This window comes from Pholis gunnellus, assembly GCF_910591455.1.
Source record: "Pholis gunnellus genome assembly, chromosome: 20".
Lineage (NCBI taxonomy): Eukaryota > Metazoa > Chordata > Actinopteri > Perciformes > Pholidae > Pholis > Pholis gunnellus.
In genome coordinates, this window is record NC_136547.1 from 1190593 (window position 1) to 1213850 (window position 23258).

Genomic DNA, 23258 nt, shown 5'->3' on the forward strand with positions numbered 1-23258 from the left:
ATTTTAGTGAGTTTAGGCCTGCCTGTGCATCATTTAAAATCAATAAAAGTGCTTTTTAGGCACACAAAAAAAAACGAACCTGAAAATGTTCAATTTGAGCTGTGTGTAACATTCGTTTCAGCATTTACCAGTAACATATACAATGATATGTACACATATTAACAAAGCTCACATTTATTTGTGTTATTTTGCCATTTAAATTATTCAAATAGACCTTGTAGTTAGCGAGATAAGCCCCTTTGCATAAGGGTAGGACATTTTCGAGCACAGGGCTAAAAATAGGCCTAGGGTTCACCTTGGATTCCCCTCCAAAAAATATCCACTTTGAGAACAATACATTAAACTGACAACATGTAATAACATCACTCATTAAGCTATTTAATGAGGTGATTAATGATGGAGATATTGGAGGTGCTGTTTTACTCGTGTAAAAGTGAGGCACATATGGAACATTCCTTGACATGTACTGAACCCCCACCCCTAAACAAACACACAGGATGTGCTATTTATAATGATGGAGTGCGCAGACATGCTGTCTGTGGTCATGACATAATTTGAGGTTAGAATTAATCAGCCTGGCTGCCAGTCTACTTTTTTTTTGCTCTGTTTTCTGTTATGGAGGGTGGACAGCCTGTAGTAGCTGGCATTTGTTTTTGAAGGTTCCACATAGGAGAGTGAAGGAGCATGGTATAACAAGGGGTGACAAATATATGGTCTATAAAGTCTGCTGAAATGAGCTTTTAATATTAATTTCAGTCGGAGACTACTACTAGTACTAGGACACGCTTTCAACCGTTTTTAGAGGGACTCGTTCTTTGGTGGAAAGTAGTAATTTCACACATTTGAGCGAACAAACCCTTTAACTTTCCAGGACATGTTGAAATGGTTGTGTTTGTCCTAAATATGATTTGCTGGTTAGACACAGTGCATAGTCAGCAACAAAAGGTTTGAGACCAAAGATTTGAGATACACGGCCGATAATCATCCCTCTGGATGTATTCTTGTGAGATGCCCAAACTACATCAACTGGATCATTTCTCTCTCTGTCTTCTTGTTTCCTTTCTGTCTGCACTATTTCTGCTAACACTGACAAATTGGCCTATCGATCTCTTCTTCTTCCAACTCTCACTCGTGAACAACCATCTGACACACTTGAACTCCCTCACTTGAGGCAGCAACTGAGCAGTAGACACTGTTTAGTTTGATCCCATTTTAAAAGGATCTTGTCAGACATGGACTTTTGTTATTGTATTGTTCTGCTAACTGTCTTTATCTTTTATTGACTTTTCTTTTAGATCCCCAACCAGGATTCATTCAAGTGTATTTAATCTCAGAGATGTCTAGCAGTCACAGTCTCTTCAGCCTTTAACAGTATGTGGCATGGTGAAGTAGCAGCATAGTCTGCTCACAGGTTAGTCTGGTCTCTGTGCACTTGTCTATTTTCTCTTGTTCTCGTCATCCAGAAATGTATGTCATCTTGTCATTCATTGGGCCGTGGTGGGCGTCTTGGCTGTGTAATTATGAGGTCTGTTGCTCTTATGGGTTCCTGTGCGTATAGTGCGGCGAGACACTTCAAAAGAAAACAGACACAGTGGAGAGCTAATTCAGTTGTTTCCTCACTGCCAACATGCAGAGCTCTGCACTTAAAAGAGTGAATTCAAAAAACTGCCTTGATCCTCATGGTGACATACTTACAGCCCTGCAGAGACCTGAACCAGGACTATAGTTAGACCATAGATAAAATCCAGGTTAAGAGGAAGACCAGGTTCAACGAGAGCTGGTCCAAAGGGGTAAACGGCAAGAGCCATTTGACTGCAATCACCTCACCGGATTTTGTTTTAGATGAACCGATTAACAGACATTATCATAGATTATAGGTTGCCGTGTTAGAGGGTGTGACAACACAAGGCTCTCCCCATCATGACTCTCTCCCAGTCTAGAAGTTCCGTGGAGAGTTTCCCTCAGGAGAAACGTACTGCCGTGTGGGACATGCAGAGTTTCATATATGAATATACATAAATATCTATATATTCAATTCACATTTCTTGACATTTTGAAGATCTGATGGTCATCATGTTTTCTGGGTCTAATAGCACATCATTTACGTCACTGTACTTTATTTTCTACTAAGCCGCACAATGAGGTGTTCAGTAAGAGGTACAGCCACATTACCCTCATCATCGCTGCCCATCACTGTTTGCGTCTGAGTTTTAGAATTTAGTTGATCTTGATGATTTTTTGAAAGATATCTTTGACATCTATCTTTGATTGTTCAGGCACCAAAACTGTGGACATGGAGTATGGCATGCAACAAAGGCCCCAGACTGGAATTGAAGTGTGGATATTATGGTTTATGGTATGCTCTGTTATGATGAGTGTGATTATATTCTATATTTTTCTTACTGTCAACAAATCCCATGTGCCGTCTTAAACAGCAATAATGTATCCTACTAACAAGCATTATGTGTGTATCCAGAGCCTGATAAATATTCTTCCTCTGTGTTATTGAGCCACACTTTCAGTGGGTACCATGAACATACACACTGTCATTTATTTTAACTCTTTCCCACATAAACCATCCTGCTGCCAAAATGAGTAGTAACCCACCTTTGAAAATAGTCCCCAACAAATGCACTGTTTTTTCATGTTTGCTAAAAACTACATTATCCATTTTTTGGGGGATAAATTATTAATCTTTTTCTTTAGTAAAAGTATATATTTACGATCCATTTATAAAAGACTCATGCCTTCAGAAGGAACCAGTGGCTTGGGGGTTAGGCCACAGACAAAGTGGAGTAGTAGAAAAGTAGAAAACACATTGTCCATTCTGTTTCTTTCTCTGAATTTACTGACAAAAGAAAAACTAAATGGCCTTTAAGCACTGGGACGTGTGATCATTAGTCTAAAGCCAAGGTTGAAATTGTCTTTCGTTCCCGACAGCAATCAATAAATCAAATGCTTACAAAAAAAAAGAAAAGATCCCGTATGACTGTAATAAGCCTGTAACTATTGAATGGCCTACCTGTCTACCTGTGCTGTGCACTCATTGCGCATCAATGGAGTCTTCCACAAGGTGCTAGCTTGAGAGCTGTGTAACAATAGCCATGTTCATTGTTTAGGTACACCATTGGAGGGAGGCTTGAAGGGACAGGCTGTCAGTGTTGCTGACTTGGCAATATTCTCACCAGATGTAGCCACTTTTGGAGCTAGTGCTGCAAGTTGACAAGAGTTGGCACACTGGACTGGGTTTTTGGTTTGGATCATTTGAAAATCTGGCATACTGTTGCTGGTTTCACCAATGATACCGACTCCTTTAATTGATGGCTGAAAAATCTTGTCAACTAAAGATGTTTTTTATGACGATTGTTGATGCCACGAAAGCCAGAGAAATGGAGAAGTGGTGTGTATGTTGACAAACTACAACACCAAGTTTGATATATGCATGTGACTTAACAAATAAATGGCTTGCAGTACCAGAATACATTTTACAGCTTGTTTCACATGTTCATTGCTAGTTGCGGTGTGTTAGCATGGTACACACTGGAACATGTTCACATACAGCTTGAGTCCCACTATATTCAAACAGAGGGGTTTCAGAGGGAAACCAACAAGTGGTTTTGGTGTTGAGGATGGTTAAAACTTTATTTGCATGCTGTGTTGTGGCTAAAAATGTGTTTGTTTGCTGCTGTTCATTTCTGTGTTAACGAGCTCCCGCCTTGCAAAATCTCCACACCACAGAATTCGCCTGGTGTTTGTGCGTCAGTATCACTGCCACTGATAAACTCACGACACGCCATATTCAAACAATTCCCTAAGATGCAAGTAGCACGGATTAACCACTTTCCCCTGTGTGTGACTTGATACAAGAGGGAAGTTTTACAGACAAGCAAAAGTAGCACATTAATGTGCATGAATCTAAACCACTGCAATCTCACTCCACAGGTATATGTTTGCATAGTGTACTCTGCTTTTACCAATAGAGAGGACAACTTCATTGTTACGCTTTTGTTTAAAAATGTGTCCGTCTTTGATGAGCAATTCATCCCCGGCTCCACTAGTCGATGTGTCCTTGAGCAAGACACTTAATCCCAAAATGCTCCAGTAGCTGTCTCTATGGTGTGTGCATGTGATAGAATCTGATGGGCAGGTGTCACTTAGCCCCAGCCATCAGTGTGTTAATGGGTGAATGATGACATATAGTGTGAAAGCGCTTTGAGTGATCGGAAAGACTACAAAAGCGCTATACAAGTACAGTCCATTTACCATTTACACAATTGGAGAAGCTTCAGAATTTTATCATGCAGCCAATGCCAGGTCAAAAATATGCCTGGAGAAAATTGTTGCATGTATTTCAAATGCAAAATAATCTGATTAAAAATTATATTTATTGTTTTTTTTACTTTGTGCAATAACAATAACTTTACTGTTATTGCACAAATGCAGTTAAGCATTTAACCAGTAGTGCAGAAAGCAATACATTGCAGAGTAATGTTTATATGTATAGTGGCATATATAGAAATGTGAATATGCTGAGACATATACAGCATGAACAGCATGAAAAGTGTGTAATAAATGGACTACAATACGTATGAACATGTTACAGTAGGCAGTTGTGTGCAGAGTGTAAATAGAAGTAATGATGGCATAGATATGATACAAGGTGGTATAAATCTAAATAATGAATACATGTGAGAGTGTACATCGTACAAGTATGCACAATAATACACTACATGTAAGAGTTTATATAGTGAAAATAAGTAAATGTTTGTGCAGTAAAGGGCTTAACTGATAAATTCACTCACAGGATAGAATCAATTATTTGCATTTTCTTTACGTGATATAAGTACATGTAGGTGAATCATATTTAATATGTTTTTCTTTTAATCATATTCTCTACTCTACAAGACTCTTGCTATCCTGTTGAACTCATCACCAAACCCCTCGTAAGGTGAAACATACTGACATGTCTGTTGTGTCTTCAGGGAGTGAAGGGAGTCAGTGGTGCTGCCGGAGCTCAAGGCGCCCTGGTGAGTTGATTCAGAATGCTGCATGAAGTGAGTGATTTTCAAATGTATACATGTGATATCTGTCAACTGGTGAAGGTTTCAGTTATTTGATAGTGAAGTTAAAACATCACTCTGTGATGAATCTGCAGCAATTACAAGTCAGAGAAAAATGATAAAGATCAATCCATTAATACCGGTTATTAGAGCATAATTCACAAAGTTACAGCTCCTGTTAACTCAGCATTCTGTACATATAACAAGCTACTGGTTTTTAAATGCTCCAATAAAGGACAAACATGAGAGCTCAGATTCATTGGTGCTTTTACACATTGCTGTGTGTGCTAGTAAACTCACTGCCCACACACACACACAAACACACACATACACACTGACAATACACAAGTGCACACACTAGGACACAGAATGGACAAAGCTGTCCTAAGCCTTTGTGTCTGCACACGGGCGATGAGCAGTCAGGCTCCATTAAAGCCGGAGTGGGGAGTTTAATTTTTGGTGTCATTGGGCAAAAGTTCCAAAATGATTTTTCAGCATATTGTAATTCAATTGGTCTGAGAGAAAACTAGACCTCTGCACCTTTTCTTAACTCTGTTTTCAGGCTTTAAAAAAAAATCTAGCCAGTGACAGGAGACCTTGGCCAATCATCAGGTATTTTCATAGAACAGATGCAATGCAATTGGTTCTGCAAAAGGAGATGCCAATGCATGTCCCTCAAACAATATCCGCCAAAAAAACCAACTAAACCTGATTGAAAATAATATTTGACCTTATTTCCATATAGAACAAACAAATATATATCTGAATATCCTTTGATGTTTGTTAAAAAACATATTTATCATAACTGCTGAAGGCCATGACAGGCCAATTGGAAATGCCATCATATTAAAGGGGCAGCACAACCACTTTTACATCTTGTGTCTGCAAGGGTCAGATCTCATCACTCTCACACCCCACAACAACATCCTCACTCTTTATAGGAGGCAGTGTGTAAAGCACACATACATATATGCACAAGAAAACTACATACACACGGGCCTGTTTCTCCTGTCTCTTCTAATTACACAGCCTTGAGTACTAATGTCCAGACACCCAGTGTCTGGATGTAGGTTACACAAACTGTAGAATGCAGTGGACACCCATGTTAACATGTGCATGTGTTAACATGCAGACCTCTGTATGTCCACAGTAGCAGACAGTATTGCGTGCAGAGCAACTCCAGACTGCATCCAAAACCAAACCCTCCCTTCCTAATCAAGCTGATGTTTAGATGGAACACTGGAAACAAAAAACTGTAAATGCAGGTTTTATGATTGTAAATAATTTGACTATACTACATCCTACTGCTTGTTATTGCCTTGTAACAGAGGCTGCATTGAACTGTCTTTGTGTTCATTCAGGGTGTTTGATTGTCACACAAACGTAGACACAAACAAGCAAACAATTCTTACATGTTTGTAGTTACAGAAGTATCCCTGAATAAAAGATGATGAGCAAAGCTGAAAATATCTGAGCAAACATTATAATATTACTAGTGTAGCTAGTCAAAGCTGGTTTAATCCAGGGAATGAGATCAGTTGTAACGTAATCCAGCATCCAGCGGCAAAAGTGATCTGTAGTCGATGAGCCGCAGCCTGTAAAGGCCGGCTGGGGTCGACATGATTGACACCGTCTGCAGCCCCGCCCCCGCTGTTGCACAGAGCACCACCACTCTGTTTGTTTTTTAACATTGAATGTGTCGCGTTTCCAAACTGTACTAAATTTGACAGAAACACACCCTGGGGAACTTCGTTCTCCAGATATGTGAAGGACGCACACAAAAAGTAAAAGAAACTAGTGCCACACAGCGCCACAATGTATGCTTCCGCGTGTTGTCTCTGTCTACCAAACTTCTTCTACAGACGATCAGTTGCCTCAGGTTTCACAAGTGTCCAACCTCTGAAAGCATGTCTTGAAATGGGGTATGTGCATATTGCGCCAGCTGGACAATTGATATATATAATAATATATATATATATAATATAAAACTTACTTTGGCCACTTGGGAGCAGTACAACAAGTTCTAATCACAACATTTCATTTTTACCAGCTTCTAAAGTCGATATGCGTGTTAGCAAACTATTAACAGACTATTTACTGTTGTCTGTGGAAGGAGAAGTACTCAAAAATGTTTCTAAAATGTTTTCCTCCCAATTTAAACCAGATTTTCTTCAGTTTGCATAGGTGGAGCCAGAGGAGCCCCCAGCTTAGAGTGCTATGTCTATACTCATAGAATCAGGAGTTACAATATGTAACTAATAATCTGTATTGATAAGCTGTCAAACTCAACTTTAAGGCCCACATTGATGAAAAGACGAAAAAGTGCTCAGAATAATGGAACGTTTGAACATCTACATTACAGTTCCAAAGCAACTGAGCAAACAAGATGAAAAAGACTGCGTGATATGGTCGAAAGCACCAGAACAAGCGAGTGGACACATGGCTCTGCCAGCTATATCCAGCAATGTATTTACTGATCCAATATCAGTAAATACATTGAGGCATGAACACACATGGTTACAACTGAAAGTTTATATCCAGATTATTAAGAATGAAGATAAAATACATCCACTGGGTTGAAAACATGAGATGACATCATTTAATCTTTTCAAACCCATCACTGTGTCATCCACAGGGTGTCCAGGGACCTCCTGGCGAAGTGGGCCTAAAGGGACCTCAGGTAGAGTGTGACCTGAAAATGACTTTTCAGAATTATTGGTGTCTTGAAGCCCTTTCCACAGTTGTTGTTTTCTCTTTATCTTGAACGCTTTTGTAGGGAGAGGGAGGCTTGCCTGGGCCACGAGGACTACCTGGAATAAACGGGACACTGGTTAGTATAACATCATCACTCTTTCAGTTTTCTTCATCATGCTGCAATGATTCAGTTTCCCAATATTGACACCTCATTTATTTTTAGCAAAAACAATTGCTGCAGGAATCACATCTTGTATTGCTGCACTAGAGGATTCTGCTAGTTTGTCGGGCAACACATTCTCACTTCCAGCTTGCAGAATACCGCCACTTGGTCAGTGGTCCACGCTCTAGGTCCTCCTCTAGTGTCAGTTTTGGACGTATTATGGACTAACTTTTATTGGACTTTTTCACTCGTTGTATGCATACAGTCTGTCGAAATAAACTTGCAGTGTAGGTTTATGGAGTTTTTAGGTTTATGGAAGTTACATGACAAATCTATGGCAAAATAAGTCACCAATGACTTGTTTCACAGGGGACATAAATAGCGGTCACCTGGGTGAAAGTCCTGTGTTTGTTTGACCCATACATGCACAGTTGCACACTTTATACTGAGTCTGTTGTTCTGACCGTCAGATAATGATGTGGATGGGTTTACATTTTAGTTAACTTGAAAGCCTGGTGCTGGTCTCATACAGAAGGGGTATGTGCTAAAAGATGTCTCAGTGCATTGGTATCAGCATAGTCTCAGTATGATCTTTCATCTATCAGCGTCTGAAACCCCCTTTCTGAATGATGAATCAATGTTTTTTGTAACTTTCTTAAACAGACAATCATGCCCACTTAACACAGCAATTGACCAGGAGTGCAAAGATGTGAAAATCCGGCATCGGTTGAACTTCTCTTTAAACCCTCTCTCTTAAAAAATGTTTGTGTGTACAACTGAATGAACACCTTTGAGGAAAGTTGCATTGCCTCCATTTCCATAGTTATTTGTTTGATATTAAAAACATGTGAGCAAGACACAGAACTTTTGGAGAGAGATTGGGGAGGCAGTAGGTTTTCAGCCAATAGTAGAGTTAGCAATGACAAGGACTGCAGGTAATTTGGCATTCTAAATTGGGAGTAGACAGGAAACAAATACCCAAAAAGTCAAACGAAATGTTAACTAATTAAAGGCTATTGACTATAGGCCCAATTGGCAGTTGTCAAATTTCGCCATGTCAAATAAACCAAGAAAAAGGCCCATACAGGCCCATTGGAAAGCCCATTGGCTTTCTGACCAATAGTCTGCCCTCCTTAAAGACCTTCAATTGTTAACCCACGGGATTAGTGTCTTGCATGCAGGGGTGCTGTGGTTGAAGTGGCAAGCTGCAACAATTTCCGGTGCACAAACGTTTTTAATCCGTCATTTATCGCCAGCTCCAGTGTATGTGCAAAACAGGCAACTAGGTCCCCAGTTCACCCGTCCGGGAGAGTTCAGCAGCCACAATGTATTATGCATTGTCGTGGATACATGCAGCCACTTTCACAGTAATACTCCACTGCATCAATTAGTTTAGCTGCAAAGTTGGCAGCCTGGCATAACATTAGCAAGTGCCCGGTCTAGAAAGAGAGAGTGTATGACAATGAGTATGAAGTCAGTAGTAGTTTCCTTCCAGCATTTTTCCAGCATTAATTGGTCAAAATTGTTATTGTTGGTTATTGGTTAAATGGATAATTATTAACATCCCTAAAACTGGTGGCTTGGCCCACATTTAATCCATAGGGGATCAACATATTTAAAGCATATTACAAATTGTTACCTATAAGTGAGTAAGAGGGTCCACCTGTTTTCACATTTGTCTTTGAGCACTGCAGTCGTATCTGCTAGACTACAATTCACATTACCGTCTCTGCAGTCAGCACATAATGAGATCATTAATTCAGCCCAGGCACCATATGAGTCCATTTGATTTACTTAGCAATGCCATTAAGGTGGTGAGTGGCTGTTAATTTAGAGCCAAAGTCAGATGAGTGTGTGTGGATTTACGGCTGTACACACAGTCAGGGCACCCCCCTCTGGTAAACAAGATTACACAGGGACAGATGCAATTACTGCAGAGCATTGTGAATACACAGACCTCCATGGTGATCCTTGGAAAGTATGTTTGTAGCTCTACTGTCCTCTTGTGGTCAAATTGAGACAGTACAGATAGATGGAGTGAAGAGTACAGTGAACACTGAATGGAAAGGCTTGTACTGTAACTCAGGACACATTTGCATTGAGGAAATGAATCGGTGGACGGCCATGGATCAACAACACCGAAAATTATTCAGAATATTTTCTGTATCCTGATCCAATATCAAAATATGAAACATAAATGGTTTGAATACAGATTTGATCATTTCAAATTTGGGTCTATTTTTAGACTGCATTTGGTTCATACTTTTTCTGTGGCACATAAAGTTTTGATAAAACAAACAAACAGCTAAAAGCTGGTATAGCCTGCTGCATAGATCTAAGTGCACAGAGGTCCACAACCACAATCTTCACCTCTTAGTCTTCATCCTCAGTAGAACAGAGCACTGCTCTATACAGACAAACACACACACACGCACGCGCACACACAGAGAGAGAGTGCAGAGGAGGAAATAGGATGATTCACCCCTTGTATTTTGTATCTTGGCAACCATACAATGACTATACATAGAGGCCAAAGTTATTGTCAGTTGACCCAACCAGCACCACTCAAATGTGCATACTCCTGGTTTGGCTCCTTATTCATCAATAAACGTTAAATGGTATTTCTTTGTCGCTTGAAATTGTGTATTTGAATTGCCTATATTATCAATGTGTTTCCCCAGCAACTCATCAACTTTAGTATTGGATTGATACTTTTACAAACTGAAAGGGCTTAAAATGTTCAGACACAAATCATTCAAACCCCTTAAAATAATTTCTAAATTGGGAAACTGTGTCTGGATCATAACAATATCAATAAAATGGGCTCCCACACACTGGATAAATGCTCTTAAAAATGTAATATTCACCATGTGACCAAGGAGGTCTATGTACACCTGATTCAACCCAGATGTGAACCCCAGCTTAACCCTCATCAGAACTCCATATCAATCCAATATCAGTTAATCAATAGGTTGCAATCAAATCTCTGAATAAAGGAATGTGATAAATATATAAGACAGTTTGGAAAAATACATAATCCAACATAACTGACCATTCATTAAATTCCTCCCCCAAACAGTGATTGTCCAATTATAACTTAGCAAGCATAACTTGACACAGCAGGCCTGTTGAACATTGGAGTTCTCCCAGGCACCAACCTCCGGTTCTGGGGCGGCCATGGCTCAATGGGTAGAGACCGCAAGGTCGGCGGTTCGATCCTTGGCTGCTACATGTCCTGAACCCCTAACTGCTTCTCAGCAGCCCACTGCTCCCAATAAGCTAGGGATGGGTTAAATGCAGAAGGCAAATTTCGTATATGCGTATATGTGCATATGTATATGACAATAAAATCCTAACTTTTTCTGCTGAGTGAAGCCGATGCAGAAGTGCCTTAAACTTGCATTCTCTCTACTGGCCAGCAGGGGGCGACTCCTCTGGTTGTATAGAAGTCTATGAGAAAATGACTCTACTTCTCTCTTGATTTATTACCTCAGTAAACATTGTGAACATGAGTTTATGGTCTCAATCTCTAGTTTCAAGTCTTCTTCAATACAGCATGATGTTCATTTAGTACATGATGGTCCATTTAGAGTGATTGTGATTGACAGGTCGCTGGCACTACCAGAGATGTATTCGGTGTCTCTATGGCAAACTCGAGGCTTCATTACGGCAGTCCACAAACCAATGGGTGACATCACGATGACTGCGTCCACTTCTTATATACAGTCAGTGAGTTCTCCAAAACACAAGAGCTAAAGCGAGAGGAATGGATTGCAGCCTGTTTGTCTCCCACATTAGCTGAGATTGTTGGCATTTCCAGCTAACTAGTTTACTATCTGATGTAGCAGCTGAGAGTTACTTCAGAGGCCAAGGGGCACATCACTAACTAACTGCATTTGCGCAATATTATCTATGTCTATCAAGTCACATTATGCCTTTAGCGAGTGGAGAGTAACACTGGCCATCCCTGACCCATCTAAAAGTGACAGTGGTACCTAGAGCGTTGTAGTTTAAACATAGGGCCACTGTTGGGAGTGAGAATCAATACTCCGTGACATAGTAACGCATATCTGTGGATATTAAATGTAGAGTGGCGATTGATATGTATTCAACACTTATATTGTGCTATAATATTTCATTTATGATGGGTACCCATATTGTTATTGTTTGGCTCGTATTACCTGTTGTCCCCTCAGTCAATCCGATTACTGGACAGTGGATGTATTTGCGTGTGTTTCTCTGGTGAAGGCACGTAGGAAGATAGAGCTGGGCTCTGGACACAGCAGAATGCTTTGTTGAATATGCAAACTAGCGTGTGTTTGCACGCTCAAAGCTTGCAAGTGTGGATGTGCATGAATTTGTTTAGGAGTGTGTGTGTGTGTGTGTGTGTGTGTGTGTGTGTGTGCATTTGTGAGTGGACCTGAGCCATCTCATTTCTCCCTCAGTACCTCCTGACTAAGCCGTCACGCACTCTGTCACATTCAGCCCAAAGCACTGTGTCTGTCTCTTTCATCTCATTCTCTCTACCCCTCTCATGCCCTTCCTCCCTTGTCCTTTCCCTCCCCTCCCTCTCCTTTTCCTTGTCTCCTTCAATATCTCTCTTCGTCCAGGGAATCCAGGGAGCCGAGGGGCCTCGGGGGCCGCCCGGAGAGATCGGCCAAGATGGTCCCAAGGTCCGTACATTGAACGTTATAATTAGTTATTATGCTAATAGACCGCTGCTCCCCAGCTGCTCGGCTATTCTCAGCCTCTCCTAATGCTGCAACCTCCCTCCCTGTTCTCTTGATGTTCCCGTAGAGAAAACTATGTTTTGCTGAGAGGGAGGCAACTTGTTTGAAATCAAATTGTTGGTGTTTCTAAATATGATATAAATGCTAATCTGTCATGGACATTCGATATTTGGACATTAGGTGTGTGTACACTTGTATTTCCCCCTTGAAAGAATACATTTGACTATTTTTTGTAAAGCCCTCTGAGGCAAATTTGTGATTTTGGGCTATACAAAATAAATTGAATTGTCGTCTACGAGATACGACTGCATTGCTCAAAGACAAATGTGGAAACAGGGGGACTGTCTTACTCAGTAATAGGTAACAATTTGGAATATGCTTTAAATATGTGGATCCCATAAGGATTAAATGAGGACCAAGTAGGCAGATAGCAACCAAATGAAACTTCTCCCGTGTGCCAAGCATACTATGCTATACTTGAAGAATCTGAATTCTTCTTCCACCACTATTGAAACTACATTGTATCTTTATTGTACCTCCCAGTGGTGGAAAGTAACTAAGTACATTGACGCAAGTAGACTATTTTACTTATGTAACATTTTGGGGCACTTGTACGTTACTTATTACAAATTTCTGCTACTTTATTCTTCTACTCCACTACAATTCAGAGACAAATATTGTACTTTTTGCTACACTACATTTATTAAAATCACTTGCTAGTTACTTTTTTAAATTAGCAATAAAAAATATATTCAATAAATACAACCTTGTATAATAGGTACAGGTAAAGTTAAGCCATCATAAGATGGGCAATTTACAAACTAGCAGTATATAAAGTTATTAAAATTAGCTCCACCTTTACCAGCTGAAACATTAAGTACAATTTGGAATGCTGGACTTTCACTTGTAACAGAGTATTTCTACACTGTGGTATGACTAGTTTTACTTCAGTAAAATATATGAGTGCTTCTTCCACCTCTGCTGATATTATTGTAGCTACTACAGACTCACTGGACTCACAACTATTTTGTATCATAATTGTAATACAATAAAATGTGAATAAGAATTGTAAATCCTGCTTTTGGCAGCACAGTTAGAAAAGCTGTCACCACCACTGATGCCTTGTGTGATTGGCCCATGCTGTTTAACAGGGAAGAGACAAGCAACATGACTGGCTGAGAGTACGGTGATTAATCACCACATACTATGATCTATTATCCCCTTCAGAAGAAACTTCTTTGTGCATGCTGTGCTGCAGCTACACTCTCATGTGCTCTCATCGACCTGTGTGCCGCGCTTTGTGATGGATGAATTAGAGCGCTACGATTTGTGTTACGGATTAGATTTAGGGACGGGTGTAATCAACAGACGGCTCTCAGAAGTATCGTCAGACAAATGTCTTGTGTGTTTTATTCAGGGGAAGTGTGGAGATCCAGGGGTCACTGGTCCCGTTGGTCCACCAGGCCAGAAGGTGAGTGGAGCAGCGGATTATCCGCCACATCACATTGGTTCCTTTCACCTCTGTCTTCACTGCTCTCCAGCACTGCATCCTGCTGTCTGTTTTCATTTCTATGTCTTTCTGTCTGCCTCCTTGTGTTTTCTGTAATACCTACTTTATTTATTCTTACGCTAGATAATTACAGGCATTTACATTATACCTAGTGTCGCTAGATAATTGTTTTTTTTTAGTTAGAATGGGGACAAACAGGAGGTAGCCTAGCAGCAGGGGGAATCAGCTTAGCTCTGTCCAAAGTGAAATAATACATCTATAGACACTTCTTAAACACACTAATTACTATGAATTCATCTAATTTGTTTAATCTGACCAAAACATCAATTTGTGAGACAATTTCGTGTCAATTTTCAGTTTCTTCGCAATTTCTCTCATGGAATAGCTTCATTTCTAACAACAAGAATAGACTGGCGAGTTTCACATGAAAGTTCTCTTTTTCTGGCCATGTTGAGAGTATAATCCAACCCACAAATGTGATGCTCCAGATACTCCTATGTAGATATTTCATTAAAAACCAGACGTTTCCACCTAGAATAGTCATTAACCACATTAACAATGTATAGTGTATTTCTGATTAATTTAATGTTATCTTCATTGAAAGAAACAGTGCTTTTCTTTGAGAAATAAGGACATTTCTAAGTGACCCCAAACTTTTGAACGGTAGTGTATGTGCTGTAACTATTTCTTGAGGAGCAACAGTGTATCCATCCACCCAGCACTTCAGTGCAGCCTCTCTGGCTGTAGTGTAGATACAGTTGGTGAGCACAGGTCGTTGGTCTCTGTACAGACAGGATGGTTCCTCACCTCATTGACAATACGACTTTTGAAACAGTTTCAGCATGTAGCTGTTGCCCCTGATTCTCCGGCAGCTTTCAGTGCATGTGAACGGGCCCCACTGGCTCACTCACGGCTGCCGTTCAGCCGTCACCATGTTGAGAGCCAGAATCAGTTTAGGTCATTTCTTCCTCTCTCTAGCTGGTCCCATGTTGCTGTACAGTTTAATAACTCTCCACACACGCTCTCGGCCACGGTTGTCTGTCTCTTAGCCTTCCGTTGCCAAAAGCATGCTCAGTATTTGCACCTTCATGCCCCCAGTAGCAGTTAGTCTATACTGACGCTCGCAGCGTTTGAACATTCAACATGGCGGTCGGCTTAGTGAGGGCACTACTAATTCCCCCCCCGGTGGATCAGGGTGCCATCAGGCTGACAGCTTTGGCCTTTTCTCTTTTCCAAACCAACTTCATTCTCCGTCTGTTCCCTCTCATCCTGCCAGAAAGTTCTTATTTCCCTTCGGATCCTGCTGATGAGTGACGGCTAGACATGTTGTGAGAGATGAAAAAGTCAACCATTGTGGTTTTAAATAAGAATCTGAGTTGTCTCTGTTGTGCTATTTAATTAGGTAACCATGGTTATTTTAAAGGTGACATCATTCGAAGCCTATGTTATTTAAGTTTTTTGAAAACGAGTAATGAGTAAAAGAAAGCTTGAAAAGTTTTCACTCAAACTTCTTTATAACACATATTGAACCAGCCTTGAGTACTGGCTAACAACATTTTCCTTAACTGCAGCAGCCTGGCAAGTTTTCACAGGGGATAGAATAGACAGTCACCTACACACACACACACACACACACACACACACACACACACACACACACACACACCTGGAAACTCAAGGTTAATATTCTCTTTTATCTGCTTCCTTGTTGGATTTCAAACAAAGACATGAAGGTTTTCCACCGCAAATGGCCAGTTTGAGGACTACAGCAGAATATGACATCAATAATCTTTCACCTCTACAGGGATCAACAGGGGAGTCAGGTTTTCCTGGGCTGCCGGGTGCCACAGCGCTGTCGGGGTTCAAAGGTCACAAGGTGAAAGTCAACACATATTAGCGTACATGGACCATTTCACATAAAATACCAGGATGCTTTTGTTTGGACTTAACGAAGTCTACAATTGGCAGACTTTATGAATGATTTATAGCTTTGACTGTGATGGGTTCATTTGCATGTTTTACTGTAGATGGTGACAGCTTACCATGATACATACTTGTTAATGTATTATTCATTTTTTGCTTAGGTGACATGATTAATTTTAATGGTGCTAAAGGTTGTCCTTCACACTTGAAAAGCAGTACTTCCAGGCTCATAAATCCCATCCACCCTGACCCTGATCAGTCTGTTTGACATGCTGTGTTTAGTTTTCTCTACAGTACGTATGTTGCAGACAAAGTGATGCTATTTTTCTCTGATGATTCCTCAAACAGCTTGCTGTTATTTGGACGTCACACTGTCAGTGTCATAAAAACAGAAGCTGAAATTCCTGTAAGTGTGACATGTTCTAATGTTCTAATGTTCCCCTTTAGGGGGAGAGAGGAGAGACGGGCTCTAAAGGATGCCAGGTAGGACACCTTACACTTCACACAGTTAACTGTTCAGTCACACCATTTCTGTATTAAGAAACAAAACTTTATTGAGAATTACTAACCTGCTATGAATTATGGTATCAACCCATTGTTGGTAAAGCAGACTGACCAGCTGATGAGAGAGTGATTCTAGAGAACAGGGTCAACGGGAGTAATCTGCTACTGGAATTAACACAAATGTCAGTGTTTAATAGTTCATTTAAAATGACCTATTATATTATATTCTTTTAATATATTCTATATCTATGTACAGCATATTTACAAATAAAATAAAATAATACCTCATTTGATCAGGAGATTTGAAATTAGGCACATTATGCCACTCGGCATGTTTAAACATTATTTTTGTGGTTATAGCTATATTGACTTTTGTGTGTACATGACATTGCTGTCGGGTGGGACAGAGCTGGATGAGTGGGTGTAGCCAGGTGATGGCTAGCATTCACCGAACAAAAAGTACCGATATATGGAAGATACTACAACATTTTACAACGTCTGTAAGAAGTAGGCGTCACACATGTTTATTCACTTAACTGATCACTTACATTTTCTTTCATTGTTTCATCTCCCTAAATAATGGTCTTAATGGCCTCAAATAATTCTCCAGTGTCATAGATGCAAAATAATAAAAACAGTCATATTTTAAGACACTGACTCCATATAATATATACACTCCATCTCACATCGGTGAAATATCAAACTTCTAAGAAACAATACAGAGGACATGCTTGGTGACATTAATGGCTACTATTGTTGTGCTGATTAAGAAATATTGTTTTTTCTTTTGCTAGCATATGTTATGGGGTTATGTTGCAGTGATTTGCATCAGCCCTTTGTGGTCATTTTGATACATGGTATGTCAGAGTCCAATGTCTTCTGAGTGTGAGTGGAAGAAGCAATCATTGCTTTTTGTTGTTGTTTGCTTGGGCCTATTCCAGCATGAACACATGAACACCTTAACATTGTAACAACAAGATGGGCCCTGTTGTACTTTTACTATTGTGAACAGAGCATCAGTCACAAATGATGAGCACTCTGATTCAGTTGCTTCCTTTTTACGCGCACTAATGGAAAACAGTGTGAGAGCTCTCAGGAGCAGAGGAAGGAGAGCGGTGTGTTACAGTGCTGCAGGAAAAGCCACACCAGAGATGACACGTCAGGTTTGTTAAAGGTCACCAGCAGCCAATTCTCCCTGGGTCTCTCTTACTGGCTGATAGTGGTAATCATGACCTTTTCTCTCTACACACACACACACACACACACACAGAATGAAGATATGGACCGGCACACTATAATACACACACACCTAAATCGCCATTATTGCACACATTCAATCTCACCCTTACACACACACACACACACACACACACACACACACACACACACACACACACACACACACACACACACACACACACACACAAACACACACACACACAAAGCCAAACCAGCACGTTTGTAAACAAACTTACAAAAACATTTAATCATGATGTATGTCTTTGCAGGGGGAGCAAGGCAGAGATGGAGATCCAGGGACTCCCGGTGCACCTGTGAGTGTAGAGTCACACTGCATCCACTGGGTGGCAGCGAAGCTTGTTTCAATATGTTTAACAGGGATCCTGGGTTTGAAATATGTGTGCTGGTGTGCATCTGTGCAGTAAGTTACGGGGACCAAAAAAGCGCACACGGATGAGGAAGAACATCTTCAGTCATCACTTACAAGGAGCTAAATTGTGGTTAGAGTTGTATTTTTTGTAAAGTCTGTCAGTAGTTAATAACATAAATCCTCTAATCCAAGTCACCATAAAGACTTTATATATATATATATATATTATTAATATATGATAATAAACTCTGAAAGTGACTTACAAGGTATTTTACAATATTAAAATCAGACAGCATATAAAAACACAAATGCAATAAAGTATTAAATAGAAAACGGTGTAAGCAAATAGCTGACACAGCAGGAAAGCACACAAGACTAAAACTGACTAAATGAGAAGAGACAACATACAGATGAGAGAATGTAACAGCATGGAAGCTGTGATTTAAAACATAAAATAAAATAAAATGTATTCTGAAAAAGTAAACTTTCAGCAGGGACACGAAGGAGGTAACTGACGAAGCTAATCTGTTTAGGAGAGTTGTTCCAGACTCTCAGGGCCCTTAAAGCGAAGCCACGCTTTGGTGCTTAGACTCAACCTCAGAACAACCGTGAGGATCACAGTGTCACGGTTCAGTCTTGGCAACAGTGAAAAGGATCCAGTGCAGACCAAGGCTGAATTACAGGCATTTAACGTGTTGTCGAGTTATCATGAAGTGAAGTTTGTGACGTGTTAGCGTATTTTACTTAGTTAATGTACTTATTCTCAGCCCAACCACGGTGTTTTTCCTAAACATAACTAAGTGATATTGTTATTTTTGTTGCCTAAACTGAACTTGAAATAGTTTGTGTGTACACATTACGAGCCACCACCACGTAACACGCTGTTTAGAGGTTGTGGTCATTTCCATTATTTCTGTGAGAACACGTTGATGTGCTGGGCGCTGTGACTTCCTGGAGTCCGAACTTAAAGTCTTTCAAACCGGCTATACCTTCACATGTTAGTGGTATAGATCTTCTCATGAATTATTCCTTAAATGTGGGAACAAGTGGCAGGTGTGAATTTCTTTTTCAAAAAGAATCAAAAACAGGTGCGCAGAGATGGATCAGGTGAGCGGAAAGAGCACAAGGGCGGCTTGTGGAAAGATGAGAACGAAATATTCCTCATGAATAATTTCACAAGGTGAAATAAGGCTTCATAAGGTGTGAGAAGCAGAATTGCAAAACGGATTCAATCCACATTGGTGTTATCATCCTCATCAATAATTGGTGATGAGCAAACAATGATATAAATTGCTGATCTGCAATGTCCAGCTTTCAAGCCAAGCTTTGTAATGTTCATGTTTTAATGGGAACGACACCAAATGAGGAGCATTTAAGAATTGATGAGCAAGTATTGATTACTGAAGCATCGATCTTCACGTCCCTAGATGGGGTTTAGACAATACATCCAGAGTGTGTGTGTGTGTGTGTGTATGTGTGCGCTATATTGCATCATGTTGAGACAGAGTTGTGTAGTCTTGTCTGTGACACTTGAGACAGATAAAACAAGTACATTTCTCAGTGTGCCATTTATTGTTCACGCTCTGTAGTTCCACAGTGTTGAGAGCAGCCCAGCCTCCATGTGACACACTCTCAGGGCTAAATGCATCAGCAGTGAATCACAAGTGTGTCACTGCTGGAATGACATATTTTTGTCTTTAGACAGACTTCCTGATACTTACTGGGTAAAATACATATGAGCCTACACTGCAGTTCAGGAGAGTGTTCTGTTCTCCTGGTTTCCCTCCTCGTTGACTGTCTACGGGGGGCTGTGGCTCAGTGGGGGAGCGGGTCGTCCTCCAATTCGTTAGGTTCAATCCCCAGCTCCTGCAGTCCGCATGTTTGAGTGTCCTTGGGAAGGATACTGACACCCAAGTTGCTCTTGAAGGCTGTGCCATGTGAATTACTTTAGATCCTGATGGGCAGGCGGCCCTTTGTATGGCAGCTTCTGTTGACATGTAGTGTGCAGCTTTGAGTGGTCGCAAGTCTATTTACCGTTTAGTGATATGGCATTCAGATTACAGTGTTAGGAGATCATTACAGATTGAAACAGGATCTTTGTAACAAACCTAGCTTGGCTAAGCAAATGTTTTGTTAGTTGGCAATACAATCTCATCAGTAGATGGAGTTTGCTCAGTTTCTATTGGAACTGAAGATATAAATAATTCAACTTTTCATGATTCTGAGTATTGCTAGGATGTATCATCCAAGTTGACTTAAAAGTCAAGGTTGATTGTGCATTTTTAATGATATACATAGAATATGACATAGAGGGAAATAATCACACACATACTGACATGCCTCTGGTGTAGACAGTCAATCACAGAAAAGGGTTACTGAAGGGAAAACTGACTGGGCCGACAAAGAGATATAAGGCCTCTGGGCACCGGAACTGGCTACCATTACTGCTTTTGGTTATCAGTGTGGATATTTAACTTAACAGTGTTTTACATGTGACCCTCTCAAGAGCCTTAAGCTTGCAGCTGTGTTTATGTTGAGCATGTGATTTGCATATTAAGCTCCAAAGGGCGGGTTATTGTGTGATGTTTCCATGCCTCGTTTTCTGTGTTAATGTCTCGGTATGAAAATTGCTGCGATCAGATGTCTCCAGGTTATCTCTAATGTGCATCAGAGGACATTTAAAGCTGAACCTTTAGCACCACTCAGCTTCTTTTGAGTTTTTGAGTAGTGGGGGGTGATGCGATTAAAAGCATTCTGTTGTATCTCCCGCGTTTGAGACTGTATGTGTGAATAGGGCCTTCAAGCATGCTAGCTGGGTGGAGCAGCATTTTTCTTTTTTTTTAAATGGTAGACTGGAAAAGAGAGAGGGGTGCAACAGAGGTCCCAAAGTAGAACAGAAACAGGGATGTAACCATCCAGCTACAAAGGTGCTTCAGAACAGTTTCTGTGCTGTGGGCATCACAATGCTTTAAAAAGTACTCCCCGATGATACTCATGCATGTCGTTGGACAAAGTTTTCTCAAAGCTGACTGAGAGAACAAAGGTTCATTTGTTTCCTACAGCACCAGGGTGGTTGAAATCACTTACCAGTAAAGAAGAACGTGAGGATGGAAAAGAGGAAGCATTTTAGAGGAAGCGGAACACATCCAGAGCTTTTTTTAGCAAAAATAAAAGGCTTTAGAGAATGTATTACAATGACCTATCTAAAATATTTTGTGAGCCACCGGTTTTGACAGAAAAGAGAACGGTTCTGCACCAGCAATGCAGAGCAGCGAGGTCCTCTGACATACTAACTCAGCCTTTGATATGTAAGCTGAAGTTTCTAACTGACTCTCTCGATTCCCCCCCCCCCCCCCCCCCCCCTTACTCCTCTCTTTTCTGTCTTCCATCAGGGCGAAGTGGGACCCATGGGAAGGAAAGGAGAGGTTTGTCAAATTAGACTTTGCAGTATTAGATATAATCCATTCTGTCTTATTCTGAAGCGCAGTGAGAGGCCCTGTCAAGCCTGCACTGCTGCTATAGAAGACTTCCAGAGCCAATACCTCCAGGACTGCGGAAATCTGGCCCCCCGGGCAAAACTATACATCACAAAAGCCCTCTTTTCTAAAGGCGCACACATCTGAAATATCAAACACATACTGTACTGTCTGCAGAATCACAATTTATGGAGATATAGCCTCCCTCAGTTGTGCTATAACATTTGTAGGATATCATCTGATAAAAGTCCACACTGTATTAACATGTGTTTTGATGATTAACAAAAAAACTTTGAAATGCTGTGTATAGATTTCATAGGTATATAAGACCACCTGTTAATCCCGCCCACTGCTTAGTTACTGTTGCTATGCCTCTAAAGCTTTCCATTCTCGCACAACAGACTTACCACTTGAAATATTTAGTCTTTTGAGAAATAATAGTTGTTCCATAGACTGGCGTTGGGAAAGAGATGTCTGTAAGTCAGCAGGTAATTTTTTTAAATAGTAAATTAACCTCCCAGTGTGAACACTTTGATTGAGCCAAGATCGAGCGGCTGGGAGGCGGGACTAAAGGAAACATTAGTGCGCTTTCCCACGGGGATGCAGAAGATTGCTGGAAGATAATTTAACACTCGGCAGTTGAGCCACTTTGGCTTCACATGTCACTGAGCATCTTTTATAAGAATGAACAGGAAGGAGTCCGCCTCCAACGCTCTCCCGCTAACGTTAGCTCACTCTGTTTGTGCGGAAATATTACATAGTAGATGTGCTTGTTGTGAACAATGATTTTGTATACGTTTGTAGCCACACAACAGTAACTTTACTGTACAGTAGATAGCTATCTAGTTAGCCGGGCATGCTAATGATTGCAATTTACATTAGAGCAGACAAATACACTGATCTTTAGACAGCTCTTGGCTTTGGGAAGATAAAAAAGAAGACACAGTCCTCTGAACTCTTTAAATACTGAATAGTTATTACGACAGAAAAGCTTGAAGTTGTTAAGCAATGTCCGGAAATGTTTAGGGCCGGGGATCAAATGATCCTTATGTGTGATATAACGTAATTTAGTCAATAAATACCTCAATTTCATATTCCTTCTGTGTCTTCAGACAGGAATGATGGGTGACTCAGGCCACAGGGGGCCTGAAGGAAAGAAGGGGGACATGGGCCACACGGGTACTGTTGGTCACAGGGGATTTCCTGGTCACGACGGGTTGCCGGGCCAACCAGGTCAACCGGGATATCCTGGGAAACCTGTGAGTGAAACTTTTTCTGACCATCTCTGAGCGAATAAAAGACAAATGGGCTGAAGGAAGCCATCAGTGATTTCCTGCCTGGATTGGGGCAGTTATGTTTGGGTTTAATGGGAGCGTTGCTGTCAGTTTGGGTGGGCAATGTGAAGTCAGAGAATTGTTGAGAAGATCCTGTAAATCTGCAGGCACACTCAATCACAGGTTGAGCCTGTTTTCCCAGTCCCACAGTGGATTCAGCTGAATCAAAGTGTAACTGTGTGTTGCAGGGCAAGCCTCCCTCAGATGAATATCTTCTAAAGCTCTGCACTGATGTTCTGCGTAGTAAGTATTTGT

At 40.7% G+C, this 23258-nt stretch overlaps 1 protein-coding gene across 1 annotated transcript in view; it reads left to right on the top strand.

Annotated features, from left to right (window-relative positions):
• LOC306712018 (collagen alpha-1(XXI) chain-like) overlaps window positions 1-23258 on the top strand; it is a gene marked incomplete at both ends in the record, with an annotated part of 53575 nt that overhangs the window by 24851 nt on the left and 5466 nt on the right. The window contains 6 exons of the mRNA XM_079181112.1: window positions 4983-5027; window positions 7696-7740; window positions 12528-12590; window positions 14065-14118; window positions 16528-16563; window positions 22782-22848. Coding sequence (XP_079037238.1) covers window positions 4983-5027; window positions 7696-7740; window positions 12528-12590; window positions 14065-14118; window positions 16528-16563; window positions 22782-22848 — 310 coding nt within the window. The remainder of the gene's footprint in view (window positions 1-4982; window positions 5028-7695; window positions 7741-12527; window positions 12591-14064; window positions 14119-16527; window positions 16564-22781; window positions 22849-23258) is intronic.